At 36.7% G+C, this 27,146-nt stretch overlaps 2 protein-coding genes and 1 long non-coding RNA gene across 3 annotated transcripts in view; 2 read left to right on the top strand and 1 right to left on the bottom strand.

Moving 5' to 3' along the window:
- The window catches only part of LOC141322290 (uncharacterized), a 175,925-nt gene that overhangs the window by 20,233 nt on the left and 128,546 nt on the right, over nucleotides 1–27,146 (bottom strand). The window contains exon 5 of the mRNA XM_073833420.1: nucleotides 4,962–5,160. Within this exon, the coding sequence (XP_073689521.1) occupies nucleotides 4,962–5,160 (199 nt within the window). The remainder of the gene's footprint in view (nucleotides 1–4,961; nucleotides 5,161–27,146) is intronic.
- Nucleotides 5,554–7,057, top strand: LOC141340553 (uncharacterized). The gene is made up of 3 exons (XR_012356587.1): nucleotides 5,554–5,974; nucleotides 6,487–6,558; nucleotides 6,665–7,057. It is a non-coding gene; the product is annotated as an uncharacterized lncRNA (long non-coding RNA).
- On the top strand, nucleotides 13,770–26,499 carry LOC141340541 (uncharacterized). The gene is made up of 2 exons (XM_073845556.1): nucleotides 13,770–14,110; nucleotides 21,934–26,499. Exons 1-2 carry the CDS (start codon nucleotides 13,777–13,779, stop codon nucleotides 22,782–22,784), a joined length of 1,185 nt encoding a protein of 394 aa, XP_073701657.1. The 5' UTR covers nucleotides 13,770–13,776; the 3' UTR covers nucleotides 22,785–26,499.

A 27,146-nucleotide genomic window follows, 5' to 3' on the forward strand; every position in this document is an offset into this window, starting at 1 on the left:
ATTAGAAACTTGATTAATCCCTTTTAATGGTATAAAGGCTGAAATGCCATTGTATACGATTTTTTTTTTTTTTTTTTTGTCATTTTATGGCTTAATATTTCCGTACATCGTCCAACCACACTCATACTGTTTATTTTACTTGTGCAGCTCTTTACAAGGGTCAAACATCGCCTTAAATTGATATTTAAAAATTCTGCAGAATTCATTCCTTGATATTTGTTGATATTTGTGTATTGAAGTTAAAATAATTTTCGGGCTTCCAAAATCTGAAGAGTACCTGCCCCAAGGGCCACCAGAGATTTTGAAATTTTGTGAGCCCTGAAGTCCTGCTGTATCAGAATTAACATTTTATTTAGATATTGCAAATGTTTTTGTTTGATTCATATTTTGATTATGCAACTAATGGTGTTCAGTGACTTTGATGCTTTATTTATGTTTTGTTTTTTTGTCAAGCAATGAATTTTATGTCAAATAAAGTTGGCCATAGAAATGAATAGTAACTATAGACCAGAGATCTATTCAAACTTTTTTGAACTTAGAGTTTTAAAATAAAATCAGTTGTTCACTGTATGTGTTTGCCTGTTGTTTTTGCAATTATTCTCAGAAAGAAATATTTATCAGCCTAAATATCGGCTATCGGCCTCCAAATATAAAAGGGCTATCGTTATCGGCCAAAATTTCCATATCGGTGCATCCCTAGTAATTTTAACAAGTAACTTTGCCTTTTGTTGGTTCCCTTTGTTGTGTATGTTGCATAAGTTAGTTTGATCGTTATTTGTCAATTGTTATATCCAGCATTTCAAAGGGGGATTTACGTTTTAGCCTAAAGTGGAGGTTGTTTAGGGAAGCGTGATTGCAGAGAATCGATTGATGTATGGCACATAGTTAACGAGATATTCTGCACTTTATTAATAAGGAACTTTATTCTTCTAAGGGCCAAATGAGTAGACATGTCAATGACTGGTCAACATAGGCCCAAATTTACAGGCAGTGAAATCTGTCACGTACTTATATAATTACAGTGTAAAGTTGCACTTTGTTATTATCTGGTTGCTTCCTCTTTTTATTTTTCAAGGCCCAAATTGAACCACTTGGAAATCAGATCTTGTGCCACAAGATATCATATCATTGCAATATAGTACTCTACATTAAAAGGGAATCAAAAAAGTTAATCAAAGTCGTCGTAAGACAAGAATGAGTATTGTTTTGGTTTTAGGACATCTTTGATGAAAGGTTTTGATCCACTTTAAATGCTGACTACTTTAGATCCTTATAAGTATAGTTTACAGTAAAAAATGTTGAAGATTAGCAGACAGATTGTCAATTCATTATATGTGTAAAATGGTATTTTCAAGCGATATTATGAAATATTTACTCACCACTTTAGCAAGACGTTTGTCTGCTCTTCTGCAAAATGCTAATTAGCAGCACAAAACGTCACCAGGTGTTGTCACTAGATGTCACAAAAAAGTAAATCAATCAAGCAAGGCCGTTCTTTTATAATGCGTAAGACTCCTGTCTTTTGATCCTTGTCTTATCTAATAAATCTGCTTCTCCCTCCGACCCATGACCTATAATAATTCATTTGAAATTAATGATGTAAGAGTATGTGTACTCTGTAAAAAGAGTACTGTTTGAAAAAATTAAACTATTAGCGATGAACAGACAAGCAAAGTGATATAGAATGTGAACCATCACAGTGCTGTTATACTAAATATCACCACTCTAAGGACAGAAACAATGACATGAGTAAAATCAACTCCACATTGTGTAAATGATTCCTCATGGAAGATGGCACTCTCCCAGTCTATGTCAACATCCACATCCTAGGGATTAAGCATTTAATCATTACAAAAATCGAATTACATTTAAACACTATCTGTATCATCATAAATGAGAGAAATGAAAATCATTCCTACCTCTACATTATCAGGCTTGTGAATGTTGTTATGTAGAAGTCCCACCTCCTACACTTGCTGGGGGCTCATATTTCCCTCAGTGTGAAGGGAGTGATGGTCCCTGTCCTCTGGAGATATCCAGCAGGCCATCTTCTTCAAGACTCTGCAGGACATCTTAATATGTGCATACTGCTGTCCACACATCACGCCAGAGCAGGGTCCCCAAACTTTTTTCTGAGAGGGCCAAATATTTTTTCTTTTCTTTAATGGGGGGCCAGTCTGTTTATTAAAGAAAGACAGATGGGCCAGACTGACTACTAGTAGTAGTAGTATTTTATTATGATTTTACTTTTAATTATTTATTTATTCTACCTTTTAATGCTAGAATAGTTTATTTTGTTAGGCACCACACTGACAACTGATAATTTATTTTCAAAAGATATACAGCTGAATCTCAATAAATAAGAATGTCATGAAAAAGTTCAATTATTTCAGTAATTCAACTCAAATTTTGAAACTTGTGTATTAAATAAATTTAATGCACACAGACTGAAGTAGTTTAAGTCTTTGGTTCTTTTAATTGTGATGGTTTTTGCTCACATTTAACAAAAACCCACCAATTCACAACAAATTAGAATATGGTGACATGTCAATCAGCTAATAAACTCAAAACACCCACAAAGGTTTCCTGAGCCTTCAAAATGGTCTCTCAGTTTGGTTCATTAGGCTACACAATCATGGGGAAGACTGCTGATCTGACAGTTGTCCAGAAGACAATCATTGACACCCTTCACAAGGAGGGTAAGCCACAAACATTAATTACCAAAGAAGCTGGCTGTTCACAGAGTGCTGTATCCAAGTATGTTCACAGAAAGTTGAGTGGAAGGAAACAGTGTGGAAGAAAAAGATGAACAACCAACCCGAGAGAACTCCAGTCTTGAGAGGCTTGTCTAGCAAAATCGATTCAAGAATCCACTGTGTTTTTTTAATCACACGTCAAAGTCTGCCTTCATCATTTTCAGCACTTCCACAGACTTTTCAACTGGAAATGGGGCCACTGGGTTCTCAGCTGAAAAACTTTGGGTAACTGGGAGATGAGTGAAGTCTTGCTTTCGCACCTGTCCCACAAGCAGTGCTAGTTTCACCTTAAATGTTATTGTGTCATTTTGTCATCGCTCTGAATTTTCTAGCTGCCTCACGCATCACCTGTTCAATTGCGATGACACAGTTTGTTAAATGTACCAATCTGTAGGTGAAGTTAACAAATAATTAGGCTATATGATAATGACTGAGGGAAATTTTAGTTTGAAAGCCAACCTTTATAATCAAATACCGATATGATAAAAGTAAAACATATTTACAACCTCTAATTTAAATTTTTTTTTTTCAAAATATGGTCCAAATGTGGGGGTGGGCCGCATTCGGCCCTGCGGGCCTTAGTTTGGGGACCTCTGCTATAAACCATTACTGTTTATTTGATTGGAGAGAATACAGCTCCGCACCTCTTTTGTCAATGACTGTATCACACCCTCCACCAAACACAACACACTACACCACACCCAGCATTTAGGACACTAAAGGGGCCTCCTGCACCCACCAACCAGCCAAAAAATTTGGCGGCCCTAGAATTTATTTCTGGTCCCTAGTGCTTCCTCGTTAGTGGGAAGAAAACTTTTACTAGAGTGAGTGTTTAGGAGAGAAATCTGAGGCTTAAATCTGCACAAGAGTCATTCAGAAACTTCAACTGAAGATCAAAGATTTCAAACATTCTTTTTTATAATAATGACTCTGTCATTGTGACATCATACTGTGTATGTCAATCTGGCAGTGTGTTCTTCATGAGCAGTAGTAATTTGTCTCGGACACCACAAATTGAACTCATTACTAGGCCCCTTGCATTGCTATAGTGCACTGAATGCTGGATGTGGTGTAGTGTGTTGTGGTTGACGGGGGTGTGACAGTGATTAATAAAATTGCTCCAATACTTGAACACACTAATGTCACGATACTGTGCTGGGAGGAACGACAGAAACGTAGATCAAAGGAACAGAGTTTATTAAAGTTCAAAGACACAGGGTAAGCCACACAAGGAAATAGGGAAGACAGACGTATTTTACGATAGAGACCCAACAGAGACAGAATGCACAGACTTTGATTTTAATATATGGGGTAACTGGGGAACACGGGTGCACAGAATGACTAACTGGACTACAGGAAAGGAACGCAACCAAAAAAGGGCACACAGAAACAAAAACAGGTCCATATTCCTGGCATATCATCCCCCTTCTGGAAGGCCAATCCTTGCACTGATGGAACAACAGGAGGAGGAGAATGGACATCCAGGAGGAAAATGATTAACAGAGTCCAAGGTGGAGACGACGGAGGGAGGAGCCTGTCTCTGTATGTCCTCGTGTCTCCTTCCCTTTCTCAGGGACCAAGGGTTGTAGTTGTAATCCGAAACGGTGATGTTAAAAATGCGAACAATGTCCTTTATTGTGCTTCAACCAAAATCTGCACCTTCTGTGAGATCTCTTTTCAATTCATGATACAAATGTGAAGTTCTTACATTGTAAACAGAGCAAACACATCCATATTATTCCTTACTCTTTTATGCATTACCGTGTCAACAAGCTGTATTGTGTTGGACTGAGCTTAAAGTGTACTATGGACAAAACATAATGCTTTACATTTGAATGAGAAAGTTCCATTCTATACATTTTGTTTTAAATTCACTCTACACTAAGAGGATCTGTTGGGCTTCTCTCTATTATGAATTTTCATGTGCCTTTCAAGGCTTCCTTTTAGACTAAAACTTTTCCCACACTGTTTGCATGTGTGAGGCTTCTCTCCAGTATGAACAAACATGTGCCTTTTAAGGGCTCCTTTTTCATCGAAACTCTTTCCACACAGTTTGCATGAGTAAGGCTTCTCTCCAGTGTGAATCATCATGTGTCTGTTAAGGCTTCCTTTTTCATTGAAACTCTTTTCACACCACTGGCAGGTAAAAGGGCTCTCCATGTGAGTTTTCTGGTGGACTTTAAGGTTTCCACTTTGAGCGAAACTCTTTCCACATTGAGAGCATGTGTAAGGCTTCTCTCCAGTGTGAAGTCTTATGTGTCTGTTAAGGCATCCTTTTAGAATGAAACTCTTTCCACACTGTTGGCAAGTGTACGGCTTCTCTCCAGTGTGAATACTCATATGCGTTTTAAGGCTTCCTTTTTGAGTGAAATTTTTTCCACACTGAACGCAAGAAAAATAACTCCTAGTTCCTGTAGTTTGAGCTCTTTTTTGTTTAGAAGTCTTTTCAGACTGTAAGGAACAAAAAACCTGATCTTTCTCTTCAGATTCATTCAGATCTTCTCTCTCCTCTTTCAGCGCTGTTAGGTCTAAGGTGGAAAAAAAGGAATAAAAGTTAACCCCAGTTTAGTGGCACAAAACAATTAACATCAAAACATGTAGATATGTAAAGCATGTATTCTAGAGCCTATACCAGGGTGTCCAAACCTGATCCTTCTCAGCCAGTACTGTAACAGTCACTGTCTGTCACAGGTTTTGTCAGAGTCTTCTGTTTGACATGTTCATACTTGCCACTAGAGGGAAACGTGTAGCTCAATCTGTACTAGCTAAAACAGGAAGTAGTAGAGTAAGTGATAGGTTCTGTTTGTTCTTACCGGCTGCGTTCGAAACCGCATACTTCCATACTATATAGTAGGCAAAAAGCAGTAGGCGAGCAAAAAAGTATGTTTGAATGTTCAGTATTCATAAAAGAGTAGGCGAGAATCAGTAGGCGAGTGCACTAATTCTCGCGAGATTCGGACAAGCGTCTACTTAAAGTGCGTTCGAATATGCCTACTTACCTACTATCTAGTAGGAAAAAAGAGTATGTGAAGAAAGAAGTACGTTCGAAACCTCAGTATTCATAAAAGAGTAGGCGAGAAATCCCCGGATGTCCTACTGCTTCAGCCCAGATTCTGAAGTGTTCATCTGATGCACACTTTTCAATCCCAGGAGGCCACAGGAGGCCAAAACGTCATCATCGAGCGGTATTGGGAACCGCAACGAGAGTGTTTACACATGTGAGTATTACAAACCAAAACACGGTTCCCTGTCTTAAAATCGTATTTGTTGAGCTACTGTATCGTAAACTGCTGATTTGCATAAGGTGTCAATACGTGTAACGTTGAAGTATATTTGTGATTTCTCTGTAAAACACGTTTTTATTACGTATAGCGACCATAGCATCTTAAAGATGATTACTAAATGTTTAACAACTGACAGGAACATGTTCTGAGATAATTAAATGAGCACATCACAACACCAAACAGACATCTAAACGAGTGATGGACGTTATGTGAGTTTAAGTAGAATTCTCTGTTGTCAACACTGCTTTAGATTAATGTAATGTAAATAAACACATGTACATATGGTAACTAAACATGAGTTATCTATTTAATTTGTCTAATAGTACTGTTTATAAATTCAGGAGCATTTGTATTGGATAAAAAGCCAATGAACACAACAGCTACCTCATAAATGTAGTATTGAGCACATGAATCAGAGGGAACTGAATCTTGTGTGGATGTTTCAGGGACAGATGAGACAAGTATGCTTGTCCGGTGAAGAGTGACTGATGAAGCAGTGCTGCCATCAAAGGCTTTGAGTGAGTACACTACAGACATCTATTTAAACCTTAAGTTGCAGTTTATTAATAATAAAAAAAACTTTAATCACTTTTCTGATTCTAGATTTCTGTGCCTTTGTTGCAGATATTTTGCGGTGGAGCAGGACCTGAAAGGAAAGGTGACAGCAGCATTTGTGGGGAAAAAAGTAAAATCTGTAACTTAAAATAAAGTTTGGTAATTTTGTTAATTCTTATACAGAGATCTAATGAAATTGTGCTGTTAAAATGACAACTTTTGTATTGTATTTGTACATCTTTGTATGATCTGAAATATCTGCTGCAAACTGGTGTGTGCATCGAGAAAAGAGAAATCCACAGCAGCATCCTGGAAATGGTCAAGTGCCATCGATGAGACCCTCCATCACTCCACCTGCTCTTTGTCTCATCTGGACCAGATGATGCTGTGGTCTCTTCATCCTCAGAGACCAAAGAGCCAGCGAGAGCATTTAGAGAAAGACTAAAATACCAATATGTCTGAATAAAGCTTTGTTCCATGTGTCTTTATTTAAGTTCATGGTTACTTTATTATTTTACTCATATGTCCATGTTGTTATCAGTAAATAAAATATAAGTTTCATTAACATATGTATTAATTAATTACTTGATTAAAAAAACCTGCTTATTTTACTAAAAAATATAAATAATTATAGGTCATTATAATTATTTATAATATAGGTTATCATTATTATAAGCAGTGCATTCTGAGGTAATCTTAATTTCTAAGTAGTAATACTTACATTTTTTTGAGTGTAAAATCCTCAAAAAACACCTCCAAACACAAGATCTTCAAGCAGCTGATCCACTTCTTCTTTGTGCAGATATTGCAAACATGGAGGAAGATGTACTAGGTAGGGTTGTTGTGTTACTGATGCTATGAGGTGTTTGAGCAGCTGTTGTGCTTATTTTCATTTTATTACTAATACTACCTAACTTACAATTACAGTCTCAGGGAAAGATGGTATTTATCTTTAACAATAAACAATCATAATGAGAAAAACTAAAAACAACTATTAGTATGCAATTATATACACGGGGAAATATGATTAAATATCTCTGAATAATCAAAATATTCACATCATCGTTTATCAAAAATTGGATTTATTTTTGTTATTGATAAGCCTCAGGGATGAAAAGAGAAATTCAACAATTTAAACTATTTTTGTGTGTGGATAAACAATTTTTAATACAAAACAAAAGAAATAACTTTTTCAAAAAATAAAGAATTTGGGTTTTCCTGACAAAAAATATTTCTTTAAGAATAAAAAAATACAAAAACCTAAATGAACCCAAAACGTATCTGTTATACTACAATCACAATAAAAGAACAGCTGTTTCTTCAACATGACCACAAAATGAACAAATTTCATCAATATCAAAATATTTATAGAAAGATGAATTAAACCTGTCGCTATATGTTAAGTTGTTGCACTTGTTATAACATCGTTGGTCACATGATAACGTCAATGTTTTTTCTTAAATGAGTTTAATTAGTTATTCTGTGTTTCTCTCTTGTAGAGGATGGTTAATGGTGTAGTTCAGGGCTATTCAATTAGATCCACTTGAGGGCCGGATTATCGAACTGGAAATTTGAAGCGGGCCAAGGGGATGGGGGCCGTCCCGATCTTTTTCTAGGGGGCCTATACAATTACATTGAAATTCATATTCACTAATTTGTACAAATATTACCAAAACCAACATCTATAAAAGGTAAAGGTGCTGTCTGTCAATCAATAATAAAAAACTAGATAAAAAGTTTGTTAGCAAACTTTAAGTTGGCTTGAGAAAGCCTAGCCAGTAAGTTTTAAGTAGTTTTAAAAGCTTTTAGTTTAAAGAAAGTTTAAAGGTTTTCAGTTTGAAATAGTTTTAGTTTGATTAATAAAGTTTGAAGATAGATAGGCTAGATAGATATAAATAGTTTGAAAATAGATAGATTTATAGATATAAATAGTTAGAAGATATAAATAGTTTGAATGTGAATAGATGCTAAGGTGTTGCTATGCTGTTGCTAGCATTATTTAAGCAAGACTAGCAAGTTGTTAACATGATTTTTAGCATGACTAGCAAGTTGCTAGCATGATTTTAGCATGACTAGCAAGTCGCTAGCATGATTTTAGCACCACTAGCAAGTCGCTAGCATGATTTTAGCACGACTAGCAAGTCGCTAGCATGATTTTAGCACCACTAACAAGTCGCTAGCATGATTTTAGCATAATTTTAGCATGACTAGCAAGTCGCTAGCATGATTTTAGCATGACTAGCAAGTCGCTACATGATTTTAGCATTATTTTAGCATGACTAGCAAAGTCGCTAGCATGATTCTAGCATGACTAGCAAGTCGTTAGCATGATATTAGCATGACTAGCAAGTCACTAGCATGATTTTATCAAGACTAGCAAGTCGCCAGCATTATTTAAGCAAGACTAGCAAGTCGCTAACATGATTTTTAGCATGACTAGCAAGTCGCTAGCATGATTTTACCATGACTAACAAGTCGTTAGCATGATTTTAGCACAACTAACAAGTCGCTAGCATGATTTTAGCATAATTTTAGCATGACTAGCAAGTCGCTAGCATGATTTTACCATGATTAACAAGTCGCTAGCATTATTTTAGCATGACTAGCAAAGTCGCTAGCATGATTCTAGCATGACTAGCAAGTCGTTAGCATGATATTAGCATGACTAGCAAGTCACTAGCATGATTTTATCAAGACTAGCAAGTCGCCAGCATTATTTAAGCAAGACTAGCAAGTCGCTAACATGATTTTTAGCATGACTAGCAAGTCGCTAGCATGATTTTACCATGACTAACAAGTCGTTAGCATGATTTAAGCATGACTAGCAAGTCGCTAGCATGATTTTAACATGACTAGCAAGTCGCTAGCATGATTTTAGCACGACTAGCAAGTCGCTAGCATGATTTTAGCACGACTAACAAGTCGCTAGCATGATTTTAGCATAATTTTAGCATGACTAGCAAGTCGCTAGCATGATTTTACCATGATTAACAAGTCGCTAGCATGATTTTAGCATTACTAGCAAGTCGCTAGCATGATTTTAGCATGACTAGCAAGTCGCTAGCATGATTTTAGCATGACTAGCAAGTCGCTACATGATTTTAGCATTATTTTAGCATGACTAGCAAAGTCGCTAGGATGATTCTAGCATGACTAGCAAGTCGTTAGCATGATATTAGCATGACTAGCAAGTCACTAGCATGATTTTATCAAGACTAGCAAGTCGCCAGCATTATTTAAGCAAGACTAGCAAGTCGCTAACATGATTTTTAGCATGACTAGCAAGTCGCTAGCATGATTTTACCATGACTAACAAGTCGCTAGCATGATTTAAGCATGACTAGCAAGTCGCTAGCATTATTTTAACATGACTAGCAAGTCGCTAGCATGATTTTAGCACGACTAGCAAGTCGCTAGCATGATTTTAGCACGACTAGCAAGTCGCTAGCATGATTTTAGCACAACTAGCAAGTCGCAAGCATGATTTTAGCATTATTTTAGCACGACTAGCAAGTCGCTAGCATTATTCTAGCATGACTAGCAAGTCGCTAGCATGATTTTAGCACGACTAGCAAGTCGCTAGCATGATTTTAGCATGACTAGCAAGTCGCTAGCATGATTTTAGCATTATTTTAGCATGACTAGCAAAGTCGCTAGCATGATTCTAGCATGACTAGCAAGTCGTTAGCATGATATTAGCATGACTAGCAAGTCACTAGCATGATTTTATCAAGACTAGCAAGTCGCCAGCATTATTTAAGCAAGACTAGCAAGTCGCTAACATGATTTTTAGCATTACTAGCAAGTCGCTAGCATGATTTTACCATGACTAACAAGTCGTTAGCATGATTTAAGCATGACTAGCAAGTCGCTAGCATGATTTTAACATGACTAGCAAGTCGCTAGCATGATTTTAGCACGACTAGCAAGTCGCTAGCATGATTCTAGCATGACTAGCAAGTCGCTAGCATGATTTTAGCATTATTTTAGCATGACTAACAAGTCGCTAGCATGATTTTACCATGACTAACAAGTCGCTAGCATGATTTAAGCATGACTAGCAAGTCGCTAGCATGATTTTAGCACGACTAGCAAGTTGCTAGCATGATTTTAGCACGACTAGCAAGTCGCTAGCATGATTTAAGCACAACTAGCAAGTCGCAAGCATGATTTTAGCATTATTTTAGCACGACTAGCAAGTCGCTAGCATTATTCTAGCATGACTAGCAAGTCGCTAGCATGATTTTAGCACGACTAGCAAGTCGCTAGCATGATTTTAGCATGACTAGCAAGTCGCTAGCATGATTTTAGCATTATTTTAGCATGACTAGCAAAGTCGCTAGCATGATTCTAGCATGACTAGCAAGTCGCTAGCATGATTTTAGCATTATTTTAGCATGACTAACAAGTCGCTAGCATGATTTTACCATGACTAACAAGTCGCTAGCATGATTTAAGCATGACTAGCAAGTCGCTAGCATGATTTTAGCACGACTAGCAAGTTGCTAGCATGATTTTAGCACGACTAGCAAGTCGCTAGCATGATTTAAGCACAACTAGCAAGTCGCAAGCATGATTTTAGCATTATTTTAGCACGACTAGCAAGTCGCTAGCATTATTCTAGCATGACTAGCAAGTCGCTAGCATGATTTTAGCACGACTAGCAAGTCGCTAGCATGATTTTAGCATGACTAGCAAGTCGCTAGCATGATTTTAGCATTATTTTAGCATGACTAGCAAAGTCGCTAGCATGATTCTAGCATGACTAGCAAGTCGCTAGCATGATTTTAACATTATTTTAGCATGACTAACAAGTCGCTAGCATGATTTTACCATGACTAACAAGTCGTTATTGCTATTTGGGCCATTTGGTGTCGCCAAAACACATACACTCACATGCACATACACATGCACGGTCAAGAGCATCCTTACGCTGCGCACTTATTTACGCCAAGTTTATTTTTTATAAATCCCGATATGTGCGTGGAAAAATTTGCATGCATATTTCTATGCCCATTTTGTGCGTACGCAACGTTATACATCAGGCCCCAGCTCTATCAAGATGTATTGAAGGTATTTTGTTCTCAAAACATATATCTTCACTAAAATCATAACATTAAAACAACATAACCTACTTTTTTTCTGATAGATGTACTTATGTAAAGTTGCTAATAAACTGTTTGTGTATTTATTATCTGAACTTTTCACTGTTGATAAAAGAAGATATGGAGTAACAGCTGAATATGTTTGCATGTTTGTGCCAATTAAAAAAACTGAAAAGGTAAAAATCAATGAAGCATATTCCTTTACACTGGAAAAAAAAAATTTTTAAACAAAATTGCTAACATAAAAGAACATTACCACTGAAATAAGTAAGATCAAATACAGACCATATTATCATTTATATCTAATAATATTTATATAATTAATATATAAAATATATTTATATATATTTTATATAATAATTTTAGCACAGATTATATGCACATTTAAAAAAAGACAATCTTTGGAAATTTTAATCATATTTCAATAACATTCACAATAAATAAACCTTTGTAGTAGTAAATAGAAACTGCGACACATATATATTTTTGTGTCCTCATTTGCCTCGATAGCAAAATAAAAATAAAATCCCTGACAGTGTTTCAGTAACTTTCCAAAAGAGGAATAAATAAATAAATACACAAACAAACTAAATAACAAGAGATTGATTACAATAGTCAAAAGAGTGATAGATCAAATTTGCCATCACAACCCCTTTGTAACAGTTACACAGCAGCATTAACTAGATTAATGTGAATTTAATGTCAAGGTATACTGTATAAGAAAGTATAGTGTTTTAAATGCACATTAAAAATAGAGAAAACTAATTCTAGGTTTATGATGTTATTAACTTTAGAAATGCATCATCATAAGGGTACGAAATTCTGTTCTACAATCAACATTTCTATGATATATTTGTGATTCTAGAGAGAAGCGCACCAATGGGACTTTTATTTTGCTCTGATGATGTGACGACATAAAGATGCGCTGCGCTCCTCATCTGTTGTTTTTCAAGAGAAGAAAGGTTTGTGGTTTTAACGTTTTTAAGTCAATGCACGCTGTTGAAAGCGTTTTTATAAGCTGTGTAAAATAAATGCATCATTATCAAATATAACGTTGTCATGCGTTATTTAGTGTAACTTAAACGTAAGCCTTTAATAACAGAAGTGCGTTCCGTTTCGCTCTCTATATCATGAATCAATCGTGTGATGATAAGAAGTGAGAGACTCAGAATCCGAATCATTTGAATCGAATCATTTGTGAAATGATTCAGTGATTCGATTCAGCGGCACGCGGACTACAAACGACAACAAACACAAACGAGTGAATCACAACCGAGAATGATTTCATGAGACTGTAATATATTAAATATGATAAATAATAAATAAAGATCAAATAAAGATCAAAATCGTTTACTTGAATATAAACCGGTGTAATTTGTATTATAAATTTTATATAGAAGTCTTTTAACTCTGACTGTCTTACTAGTGCAGCTGTTTTAGATACAGATAGAGATTTAGTTTGCATTGATTGTTCTTTCTATTAATAATTCTTATATTAAACAGGACAAAGTGTTCAAACAGAAAAAACTCCTGGAGAATCAACAGAGATCCATGTGAAACACTATTATAAAGATGGCGTTTATTAAAGAGGAGAGTGAAGACATGAAGATTGAAGAAACATTCATCAAACATGAAGATACTGAGGAACAAACACAGATGGTGTTTATTAAAGAGGAGATGGAAGACATGAGTGAAGAAACATTTAGAGTCAAAGATGAAGATACTGAGGAACAAACACAGATGGTGTTTATTAAAGAGGAGAGTGAAGACATGAGTGAAGAAACATTTAGAGTCAAACATGAAGATACTGAGGAACAAACACAGATGGTGTTTATTAAAGAGGAGAGTGAAGACATGAGTGAAGAAACATTTAGAGTCAAACATGAAGATACTGAGGAACAAACACAGATGGTGTTTATTAAAGAGGAGAGTGAAGACATGAGTGAAGAAACATTTAGAGTCAAACATGAAGATACTGAGGAACAAACACAGATGGTGTTTATTAAAGAGGAGAGTGAAGACATGAGTGAAGAAACATTTAGAGCCAAACATGAAGATACTGAGGAACAAACACAGATGGTGTTTATTAAAGAGGAGAGTGAAGACATGAGTGAAGAAACATTTAGAGTCAAAGATGAAGATACTGAGGAACAAACACAGATGGTGTTTATTAAAGAGGAGAGTGAAGACATGAGTGAAGAAACATTTAGAGTCAAACATGAAGATACTGAGGAACAAACACAGATGGTGTTTATTAAAGAGGAGAGTGAAGACATGAGTGAAGAAACATTTAGAGTCAAACATGAAGATACTGAGGAACAAACACAGATGGTGTTTATTAAAGAGGAGAGTGAAGACATGAGTGAAGAAACATTTAGAGTCAAACATGAAGATACTGAGGAACAAACAGGTTGGTTTTTATTCTCAGAGCATTTGTTATTATGACATCATGCATTTAAATCAACAATAATATGGAATTAGCCTTAACCAAACATTGTAACATTAAACCTAGTAGGCTATTTGCTTCTAATATTAAAACCATTGATTTATAGCACTTTGGCTAATTATGCAAAAGTACTAAGAAAATAATTTATTTGGCACAAAGCAAACCTTGAAATGTGAGTAATTACATTTGGCTACTGCATGCTGTCTACATGTTCATTTAAAGGTTGTATCAGCGATTTCTAGCCTAAAACATAATGTGTCAATTTCAGCTTACCTTTCTTCACGATCCGCTCGCTGCCTGCCCCATAAATTGTCTGTGAAAAAACCACGTCTCTCTGGTCAGCCTAGGGTCCGAGATATGCCAAAAAAACAATCGGCACTACCAACCTTTCCACACAAAAACAAACAGTGTTCCAACCAATCAGCGTCAGGGGTTTGGTGTTGTGGACTTTCGCTCCGCCTCCCTCACGTCCCAGCACCAGTAGGAAAGTCCACAACACCAAACCCCTGACGCTGATTGGATGGAACACTGTTTGGTTATCTGTGGTGTGTTGATAGCGCTGATTGTTTTTTTGGCATATCTCGGACCCTAGGCTGACCAGAGAGACGCGTTTTTTTCACAGACAATTTATGGGGCAGGCAGCGAGCGGATCGTGAAGAAAGGTAAGCTGAAATCGACACTTTATGTTTTAGGCTAGAAATCGCTGATACAACCTTTAAAGTATTTGGTAAGCAAATAAAACAAGGAAAAACACTTAGGCTACAACTATATGAATCCACACTTGCGTTTTCAAGCATTTTTCAAAAGTTTCTCATCCACACTGAAATGTCAGAAAACATTTAATTCACCTCACACCTAAGACTATACAAATGGAACAGATGATACTTTTTCATGCAAATTTCCTTTAATTTACCATTTTTTTGTAGAAGAAGACAATGTAGGACATACAGAAAAACAGTACAAAATGGGACAAAACAGTGTTGTAAATATAAAGCAAGTCTGACAATAAAACAAACACAAAAATAATTATATCTTGTGTGTATATAAAGTAAAAAAAAAGCGAATAAGGAGGAAAATGAGGAAAAAGGGAAAGAAGAAGAAAATATATAAAGAAAATTACTGGTTAAAGAGAGCAAATGAAGAAAATTATTAAAATAATATCAATATATTCAAGTAAATCAATAGATGACCACTGTTCAGGAGGCATAGGTCAAACTTACACCAAGGTACTGTATTTTAACATGAGAACGGTATAAACCAGTGGTTCTCAAACTGGGGTACGTGAGGTGATGGAGGGGGTTCAAAAAAACAAAAGGCTGAGCATTGGCATTAATTTAATTGTACCCCAACTTAAGGTTAAGGTGATGAGCAGGCATACATTGGGCTCAGGTTGTTGTGCTGAGGTGTTTCCCATGCATTGATTTATTTGTGGTGACTCAAATATCATACATCGTCACTACATTATCAAAACTGACCACAACCAATAGATTTTCCAAAAGGCTTTGACTTTGTTAAACAAACATGAGCACTGTGTATTTCAAAATCAAAGTTTTTATATCACTGTTTCTCTGAAGGAAACCTTTAGAAGGTTCAGAACCTTCTTTAGAAAATTTTCTTCAAATAATGCCTGATAAAGCTACCAGTCTCAGATGGAACATGTGATTTCTCTCGATCTGAGAGCTAAGGACTCTGTTCTCTTCTCTGTGCGCTGTCATATCAGGTTCTTAGGCCTTTTTTGCCTCCCTGTTAGGCTGCTTCTGCTTGGCAGTGCTTCCCAGACTCTTGAGGTTCTCCTATGAGCAAGCCAGGAAAAGTGTCTGGGTCCCCCTCTCATCTCTGAGAGTTAAGTCCTCTGCCCCATGGAGCTTCGTGAGGCAATCATATCAGGTGTATTATGCTGATGATACATGGGCCAACTTTTTGAGCAATTTTATCGGGCAACTTTTTTTTTGCAATATTGTTTGGGCACTTTCCCATTGAAAATGGGTAACAGATTTCTATCTGGATAATTTAGATCAATCGTGAGCCCTGTATCTCACCTGGTTGCCCATTGACGGCAACATTTGCCAAAGTTGACCGGCAACATTGCTCAAAAAGTTGCCCAGTGTATCATCAGCCTTGGGCCTTTCCTTAACTGGCCTCTGTGCTCATTACAAGGTCAATTATGAGCATGCTGCCATCATCTTTTGTTTTATCATGTTGTTAGGTCCTAGGTACTTTTTGGAGCCTTGCCTGATTGAGCTGATAAAACTGTGATGAGAATATTGCTTGTGAATAAATTACTTTAACAAAAAAATAAAAACAAATCTTACATGCATCTAAGGCCTTGTCCACACAGAGATTAGCTGTATATGCAAAAATTGTATATTTTTATTGACGGATCTGGCGTTTTGGGAGAGTAAAACCAATATGTATTTAAAGGTGCATAATGCATTTAGAAAATATTTTAAGTTGTTCTCTGATATCTACATAGAAGGTATATGGCATAGGAAAGGGCAAAAAAAATCTCCAGAAACGGTTTTACAGGTCCATTTACAACCAGTGGCGGCTGGTGCTAAAATTTTTTAGGGGGGCGCACACAAAATGAATCACACTGTTAATACAGGCTTTATTATCAGTAAAGTAATCATTTAACATTTGTAATCATCCCAAAAAATATTAGCCATTTATTTTAATGTGATTCAGAGATAAAGGCCATAGTACTAATGTTATCCACACGAGGGAGCCACAGGATAAATCTCAAAGACAGAGAAAATAAATTGATTTGTAATAAAACATTGAATATAAATTAATTTCCATCAAGTTATATATAGTCCAATATAATAAGTAATTATAATGCTATTGACAATATATTTATATGTCCAATTAAAGAAGGAACACTATATATATATATATATATATATATATATATATATATATATATATTGTGCTTATAATAATACTAACATAAACACTCACAATTTACTTGAAAAAAGACATCTACATAAACCCTTGCTTGTACCCCGACGATTGAGTTAATCTGCATTATTACAGTTTACGTTACTTTCTGTGTAGTTGCCCACAACGCTTCGGTGACAGGACTTTGAAATAACAAACAATGAAAACAATAAAAGGCATGACTTACATGGCATCTAGCAAGCAAACTCTATCCAAGCTCCATGATTCGTAAGTTTATTTTATTTATTTTTTTCTTCATTTGAACGGCTTGTGAAAGATAAAATCAAATTTACTTTCATATCGGAAAAGATATTGCACATATTTGACAGTCGAGAACGGTCCAATCCCATGAGGACAAAATATATAAAAACAAGATTGATTGGCTAAGATCTAAAGTGGGAGGGTCTGGGGCGCAGTGCTCTGCGCCCCGAGGACAATCTGAAACAAGCCAATCAGAGCGCAGCCTCAAGTCACATGCGTTTCAAAAATTTACAGACCTAATAGACACCCATTTGGCCGGCGTCCCGCATACACAAACAAACGAAAAACAGTTTAGATTTTTTTTATATTTAACAGGTACCTAGAATGAAATGCTCTGTTATTGGCTTATTTGGAAGCTTCATGAATATTAAAGAGCTCTGCTCTGATTGGCTGTTTCACAGAGCTGCTCATCTCTATAGCGGGTACACTATATTTAATTAGGAGCTCTAGCCGCTTTTAATATGTGGTTTGTTGAATCTGCCGTTTTGAATCTTAGTCTGATTACTGTGATGCATGTGCTCTGTGTAAAGTTATCATGCAGAGAGAGTGCTTCTTACCACACACGTTCAGCTGTATGTCAGTGATACTCAAGATCTGTAAATCATTCACCATCATCAGGCAGTTATTTCTCCATCATTCACCATCATCAGCGCAGTCATGTATGTTTATGTGGTAAGTGAAATCCTATGTATTGCAATGTAACAGGCTAGCGCTAGCATTAAGCTAACCGTGTCCCTTCAGTGGCTTGCCTTGTTTTACTGATGTGCTGACGATACTGATGATTGGGCGATGCAAATGTTGGGGGCGTAACTATTAACGATCCCAGGAAAGTTTCGTAACAGTCGCTGTTATGTTGGAATTGACCTTTTTTTCGGTGGTCTTTTGCAAATACTAGATTTATATAAGGAGGAGGAAACAATGGTGTTTGAGACTCATGGTATGTCATGTCCATGTACTGAACTGTTATTATTTAACTATGCCCAGGTAAATTCAGTTTTCCATTCTATGGCACCTTTAAACCCGGTCCCTGAGTGGAAACATAAGAAAATGACACTCATGTGGTTTCGTGTGTACAGTGAATCTGTATATTTTCTAAAATGATAATGTCATCAGCCAATGTCTCGCCCCTAGTCAGACACCGCTACTTCACATAACAAAAACATGAACAAACATTGAATGATTGTCTTTTTATTTACTAACATTAACACAGATTAATAAATGTATTGTTTCATGTTTTTTTTTTTTTTTGGTATACTGCGTGCAAGGTTTATGGGCACTGCCAAAAGTTTCTTTTCAATTTTTAGTGTATCTCTGTGGCAGAATTAATGCGCTACATATTTATCTGGCATATATACTACATAGTTTTGTGTCAGTTTCATGTGGTCGCAGATATTTCTTGAGATGAGGGGGGAAAAAAGATTGAATAGAGAAAGCTCTGACATTGTGTGGATGTAGCCAAACTTTTTACTTGGACAAATGGATGATTGATTTAGGTGTCCAAAAGACAAGCACATATCAAGGCTTAATGTTGAGCTCTGGGGGCTGTTTTAAAAGAGACACTCAGAAAACCTGGGATTTAAGTCCAAAACATGATCTGAAAAAAATCTAACAAATCAATCAGGGTTAAAGTTGTACCAAAAATGACCATTTAAGTTAGGTTATTTGTGACTAATAAACTATCTCACTAATTTGATCCAGGTTGAGTTAGTCAAGATAATTTAATATGCATGCTTCTGAAGCAGTCCCTAGTGTCAATTATAGATCAAATTGATCCACCATGGCAAATATATTTGTACCATTATATATATTTGAGATGTTGTGTTTTCCTCAGTGTATATTCTTCATAAGAATATGTAAATGTTAGAAAGTCATACAACCATCCACTTTGTTGTCAGGAGTGGACGAGGTATACACATGTAAACAAGTGCTGACACAATATAATAGTAGTTTAGTAAGTTCTGAAGAAAAACATACATTTGGTTAAAATATGTGTTGTTGGACATTAAATGTGACATGTATTATAAACTATAATGTAAGTGTAATTTTTATCATAGCAATAAATGTAAATCAATTGTAAGCTGACTAATACAGTCCTAATTACTTCCTCAAATGAATAAATGTATTGTCCTCTTCCCAGTTAAAATGTAGGCTGTTTTCTATCATTTCATTTTTAATTTAGTCTTTCAAAGACTGGAGATAGAAGGTACAGCTGTCATAAAACCAGAGAGAAAGGCTGTAAAATCAGTGCATTCCTATTGGTCATTGTTAAAGGACTCAGCTTAGCCTGTCTGTTTGCCTTTGGACCAGGTTAGTTTAACAGCATTATGCCGAGTTCAGACTGCATGATTTTAGCCCCGATTTTGACTCGCCGACAGGTTTTGAGAAATTGCCGACAAATGCCCAAAATCACAGGCAAATCTCGTGCTCGTTCACGCGAGTGACAATCACACCGTGTGAACTATCAAAGACGCAATCTGAGAGAATCGCAGACGAGTCGCCGACACCCATGAGATATTTGGCATGCTAAATATCTGGACCTGCCGTGTGAAAGGTGATCTGACTGAAAATGACATCAGCGATTAGCTACAGCCAATGAGAGAGCAACATCCAGGCCAGCGGGAAGTTGGGGGAACAGTTACGAAGGTATAGACCACAATATCAACAAGCATTGTTTTGGCTTCTTTTCTTTTCGCTGCAGATGAGTGCACATGCAATTTGTATGACAAGATTCTTGTGGGCTGCCATTTTTTTTTAATAATAATCCCAGTCTCACGTGAAAACTTGCACGACTGACCTCGCGTTGTTTCCATGTCATTTCTCGTGAGTGTTTGGTTGTGAGACGTAGTTTGCGGACCGGGACAAGGTTGTCAGTGATTCTTCCTATTGTAAAGTCAGGCAGTGTGAAACCTCCTGTCGCTGATCCATCGTGCAGCGTGAACACAGCAACGACAGAATACTACCCCAGATAGTCATGCAGTGTGAAAAGATCTGTGACACGATTGCTTTGAAAATCGTGCAGTCTGAACTCGGTATTTGTTGTGATTTCTGTGGAGTTTTGTTATTTATATGTTTAATTAAATGTTTAATGATTAAATTTACTTTAAACTAGAGCTACCAAATTTGCAAGTTACACTTTAGCAGCCCAATATTGTAGTGCCTCTTTAAGAGAGGAGTGTGCTGTGAGCACATGTGACCGGTATTTACTACGTGAAAAGGAAGCGTGAGATTCATTCAGTTTGTAATAACTTTCAACCCGGTGTGCAGCCACTTGGTAAACTCTCTTAATCTCAAATGTTTTCTTGTCTACTTTAATGATGTATGCTTTATGTTGTCTGCTGTCGCAATGCTATGTTGTTGTATTGTGTTTATGTCCGTTGCACGTTAAAGATAACGCTATTTCACAATTCTCCGGTAGATCAAAGCAGATTTGTTTACTGATAGAGATAGACGTGGTGGCGAAGCCGTGGGATTAACATTTAGATTCATAACATTACTATACTATACGTGTTCATTTGTATTTACTTTATTTAGTTTTATAATGTTTGATGAAGTAGGAATCGCGGACTTCCTGGTTTGCCGATTGCATGCATTTTGCATAGAGTTGTGGTAGGACTTGAGTTGATGCATAATGTTTGAAGTGTGAATTGTGTACGTTTAAATTATGAAATTAGTTTTATTATTATAGTATATTAATATTATTTATATTTGTATTTTGATTAATGTTATTTATTGTTATTGGGCTGTTGAGTTAAACAAGGGGCTGGTTGTAGTATGTACATGGAAATTGAAACGTTTGCATTTCTTGTTATTTCAGGTTTATTACTGGTTATCCTTTTTGAGCTAAAAATAAACAAACAAATGTGGAATACAGAGTAATATCCTCTTTGTACACGGGGTTGCCCTTTCCGAGGGAAGAAAACGGAACAGTATTAGTTGCCCTGTGCTCCGTGTCTTAGAGTTTGCACTTGACTAACTAGGGCGCAGGTCAGGAAGCAGACAGACTGGCTAAACCGACCGTCTGCTAGCCACCTCACATCAGAAATCAGATAATTCTCAGCATATAGAGATCCCTTTACCTAGATATCACACTATAGAGAATGTGTCTGTTCCTCGAGCTAGAAAATACAAAAAACACCCAAACCAAATTAAGAGTAACAATTTAACTGATGTTCAACAAATAAAAAAATGTATATAATACAGAGAAACAAATGATAAAGCTTGGCTTATTAAATATCAAATTTGAAATGAATTGGTTGATTATCTGATTGTGCTCCTCCCGAACCTTGTAAATAAAATATAATTTGGGGAGTTTCTCCTCTTTCTTTTTTCCTAGCCTCTCTCTAAATGTCTCCCCAGGAGACATCAAATGGGTATATAATAGTTGAGAGCAGTCTATATACATTTCCGAGATTTATTTAATTGTATAACAGCCACCTTAATCTCTGTAGGATACCGACCAACTAGGATCAGGTTTGGACGCCCCTGGTAGCATCTAGCATTCATGCATTACATATCTACAAGTTGTGATGTTAATTGCTTTGTGCCATTAAACTGAGGTTAATTTTTAAATTTTTGTATTTCCACCTTAGACCTAACAGCGCTGAAAGAGGAGAGAGAAGAACTGAATGAAACTGAAGAGAAAGATCAGTTTGAAAATCTTCAATTTGTATCTGGAGAAAAGTCTTTTTGTTTCTTAGAGTCTGAAAAGACTTCTAAACAAGAAAGAGCACAAAAGACAGGAACTATGAGTAGTTTAATTTTCTGTCAGTGTGGTAAGAGTTTCAAACAACAAGGACACCTTAAAAGGCACATGAGGATTCACACTGGAGTGAAGCCTTACTCATGCCAACAGTGTGGAAAAAGTTTTACTCGTAAAGGATGCCTTAACAGACACCTGAGATTTCACACTGGAGAGAAGCCTTACTCATGCAAACAGTGTGGAAAGAGTTTCAAACAACAAGGATACATTAAAATGCACATGAGAGTTCACACTGGAGAGAAACCTTACTCATGCAAACAGTGCGGAAAAAGTTTCACTCGTAAAGGATGCATTAACAGACACATGAGATTTCACACTGGAGAGAAGCCTTTCACATGCAAACAGTGTGGAAAGAGTTTCAGTCAACGAGGAGGCCTTGAAAGTCACATGAAAATGTGCAATAGAGAAAAGCCTTACAGATCCCCTCAGTCTGAAAAGAGGTTGAATGAAAGTGGAAACTTTAAAGTTCACCAGACAATTCACATTACAGGGAGCCTTTTTACCTGCCAACAGTGTGGAAAGTGTTTCACTCATAAAAGATACCTTAACATTCACATGAGAATTCACTCTGGAGAGAAGCCTTACACGTGCAACCAGTGTGGAAACAGTTTCAGTCAAAAAGGAAGCCTTAACAGGCACATGAAGATTCACATTGAAGAGAAGCCTAAAAGATCCCCTTAGCATGGACAGAGTTTCAAACAAAATGTCTAGAAAGGACAGTTCCGGTCCTTGATTCTGATTGGCCACAATCAAACCTGTTGTAAATTACTCTATGACCTCACCTCTTTGTTTCTTGGCAACTACATTGTTTCAACCACGATTACAGTTGAGGTCAAAAGTTTATATTACCCTTGTCAAAACAATCCTAAAGGATTCCAATAAGAATCCTATACAGGGCTCCTACAATGACATCAATTCTAATTCACACTTTAAAGCAATGTGTTTTGTCCATGGTACACTTTACAGTGCCAACTAGCTATATTGTGTTTGACTGAGCTTAAAGGGATAGTTCACCCAAAAATGAAAATTTGATGTTTATCTGCTTACCCCCAGGGCATCCAAGATGTCTTTCAAGGGAATCATATGCAATGAGAAAAGCAGAGGAGTGAATACTGAGTGTTGTTGGTCAGATGGTCAAGAACTAAACGGTGCTTATTCTTGTCCACAAATGCCAACATCATTTTCAAGCTCTTTTAGGAAAAAAAAAAATGGTTTCTAAATAGATCTTATAGCACTAGAATACAAATGAAACTTTGTTGAGCACAATTTTTGTGCTGTGATGGGAGTTAAAGAGGACCTGTTATGCCCCTTTTTCTCAAGTAGTCTTAGGTGTTTTGAACTGAATAAAGTCAGCATCACATTTGCAATTGTGCTAATATTCAGGAAAACAGGACATTTCTTCTTTAAGAGTTGCTTAAACACACCATATGTTATAAATATAGAAAATATAGTTGACAGCACTGGTTTTCAAAGACTGAGATGCTTTTTCAAGATAAGATTGTGCCTTAAAGCCGATCGGAGAGACAAGTTGCAAGTAAACAAAAAATTTAATTGGACTATGATGTTACATAATTTTGTATTTGTATTTCCATAATGCTCGGCTTTCTGATTTCCTCCTGGGAGTCCTGACTAGCAGTGCAGGTTGCTAATTGAATAGTTACTCATATTTTGTATTTTAAATATGAAATTATGTTACATATACTTTGTTACTCCCCAACCCTGGAGCCAAATAATTAAATAGAAACCAAAAATGTAGATTTAATTAGAAAATCTTTCTTACTTGAATTCTGCTTTTAAATTCTCTAACGTGAAGATAAACATGGCAGATAATGTTTTGTTTTTTTGTTTTTTAAGGAGCTGATTTTTTTTTAATAATTATATGGTAGTTGTGATAAAAGCATATGTGTGTGTGTGTGTGTGTTACAAATAACTGTTTTTAATTATGGCTATAATTAATGGCTAAAATTGGAAGGAAATGCATTTAATAGAGACAGATCATTAGCAGTATTTGTATCAGTGAGACTGGTCTTCATTAACAATTGGCTACTTGGTGAAAGATGCCAATAAGCCCCATATTTTAAATGTACAATGATTAAGTTGTTTTACATTAATTTGGAGATTCAATGTGAAACTATTGTCAAATTAGTATTGTCAGTTATTTTTTAATTGATTGACAGCACTAGTCTAAATTTTTGTTGTCTGTTGCTTTGTGCCATTAAACTGCTGTTTATTAATTTTTTCTTATTTCACCTCAGACCTGATGACTCTGAAAGTCAAGAACTCAATGAAACAGGAGAGAAATATCAAAATGAGAAACATAATTTTAAAACAGAAGAAAAATCAATTAGTTGCTCACAGAATAAAAAGACTTTCTCACCAGAAAAAAAAAAACACAAAGTACAAACCTTAAAGGAACCGTATGTAGGATTGTGGCCAAAACTGGTACTGCAATCACTTTCAAAAAACTGTAGAACGGTGTATCCCCTCCTGATTGGTAGATAGCTGGAGGGTGGAGCCTCAGACCAAAACACAAAATGACAACGATAACATCAGTTGAGGGCTGCAACTCTCACTTTTAAATGACAATATCCTGGCCACACCACTGTTGTCAGTGATATAAGTATTTGAAATGAACATGATTTCTTAATGTCTAGTGACATGTCAGGGCCATTTTATGATTAACTGACATAAATTTCTTACATACGGTTCCTTTAATTCTAACATGAGAATTCAGACTGGAGAGAGACCTTACAGCTGCCAACAGTGTGGGAAGAGTTTCTCACGAAATGGAGATCTTAAGACTCACATGAAATTTACATTGAAAAGAAGCTGTTAATATGCCCTCAGTGTGGAAAGAGTTTTACAAATAAATATAACCTTACTGTCCATATGAGAACTCACACTGGAGAGAAGCCTTTTACCTGCTCTCAGTGTGAAAAGAGATTTATGTGGAAAAGAACCCTTACTGTCCACATGAGCATTCACACTGGAGAGAAACCTTACACCTGCGAACAGTGTGGAAAGAGTTTCATGTATAAAGTAAACTTTAAGATTCACATGACAGTTCACACTGGAGAGAAACCGTACAAGTGAAATCATATTTTCGAACGGTATATCAATAGAAAGAGTTAGCTCTTATAAATACCTAGGTATTTGGATTGACGAGAGATTAACCTTTGATATACACATTGACAAGTTACTAAAAAAGCTCAGGCCGAAATTAGGTTTTTTATATCGGTTAAAAAATGTTTTCCTTGTAAGGCTCGTAAGAAATTAGTAGAGAGTACATTTTTGTCTATACTTGATTACGGTGACCATATATATATATATATATATATATATATGCATGCATCTGTTACTTTATTGAGAAAACTAGATTCTGTTTATCATGCAGCAATGCGCTTTGTCACAGGTGCAGACTCACGGACGCATCACTGTATTTTGTACAATACCTTAGACGTTTTATCTTTATATCAAAAGGAGAAAATTACATTTGTATTTATTTATTTTAAAGGCTCTTTTAGGTAAACTACCATCTTATCTTTCTAATTTGTTAAGATTTCACCCAAATAATCAACGCACTAGATCTGGTTCCTGTATTCGGTTAATAGTCCCAAGGGTAACGTCAAATCTTGGCAAATGTACTTTCTCCTTTTATGCTCCTAAGGCTTGGAATGATCAGAATCAGAATCAGAATGAGCTTTATTGCCAGGTATGTTTGCACATACTAGGAATTTGTTTTTGTGACAGAGCTCCACAGTGCTACAGAATGACAGTGACAAGACGATACATATTATAAAAAGAACAATATAGAGGTATACAAGACAGACAATGTGCAAAAATAGCAAAGACATTTGAATGGAAGTAAGTATGTGCTTTAAATAAATAACGGAAAAATGAATAAAGAATGTATAGTGTTGTATGTTCCACGATCAAGTGTTCATGAGATGGATTGCCTGAGGAAAGAAACTGTTTCGGTGTCTGGACGTTCTAGTGCTCAGTGCTCTGTAGCGCCGACCGGATGGTAACAGTTCAAAAAGTGAGTGTGCTGGATGTGAGGGGTCCAGAGTAATTTTGGCAGCCCTTTTTCGTACTCTGGGTAAGTACAGATCTTGAAGGGTAGGGAGGGTTGTACCAATGATTCGCTCAGCAGTCCGGACTATCCGACGTAGTCTTCTGAGATCAGAATTTGTAGCTGAGCTGAACCAGATGGTAATTGAAGTGCAGAGGACGGATTCAATGATGGCAGAGTAAAACTGTTTCAGCAGTTCCTGTGGCAGGTTGAGTTTCCTCAGCTGGCGGAGGAAGTACAGCCTCTGCTGGACCTTTTTCACAATGGAGTCTATGTGAATGTCCCACTTCAGGTCCTGAGAGATGGTATTTCCAAGGAACCTGAATGACTCCACTGTGTTTACAGTGCTGTTCATGATGGTGAGTGGGGGGAGAGCAGGGGGGGGGGGGGGGTTTCCTGAAGTCTATGATCATCTCCACAGTTTTGAGCGTGTTGAGCTCCAGGTTGTTATGACTGCACCAGACAGCCAGCTCTTTTACCTCCTGTCTGTAAGCAGACTCGTCACCGTCCTGAATGAGGCCGATAAGTGTGGTGTCGTCTGCAAACTTCAGGAGCTTGACAGAGGGGTCTTTGGAGGTACAGTCATTTGTATACAGGGAGAAGAGCAGTGGGGAGAGAACACAACCCTGAGGGGCGCCAGTGCTGATAGTACGGGTGCTGGATGAGAATTTTCCCAGCCTCACTAGCTGCTGCCTGTCTGTCAGGAAGCTGTTGATCCACTGACAGACTGATGTGGGCACAGAGAGCTGAGTTAGTTTGGGCAGGAGGAGGTTTGGGATGATAGTGTTGAAGGCTGAACTGAAGTCCACAAACAGGATCCTCGCGTAAGTCCCTGATTTGTCCAGATGCTGCAGTATGAAATGTAGACTCATGTTCACTGCATCATCTACAGACCTGTTTGCACGATAAGCAAACTGCAGGGGGTCCAGTGAGGGTCTGGTGATGTCCTTCAGATAAGCCAGAACCAGTTT

Source organism: Garra rufa, chromosome 1 (genome assembly GCF_049309525.1).
Source record: "Garra rufa chromosome 1, GarRuf1.0, whole genome shotgun sequence".
Taxonomy (NCBI): Eukaryota; Metazoa; Chordata; class Actinopteri; order Cypriniformes; family Cyprinidae; genus Garra; species Garra rufa.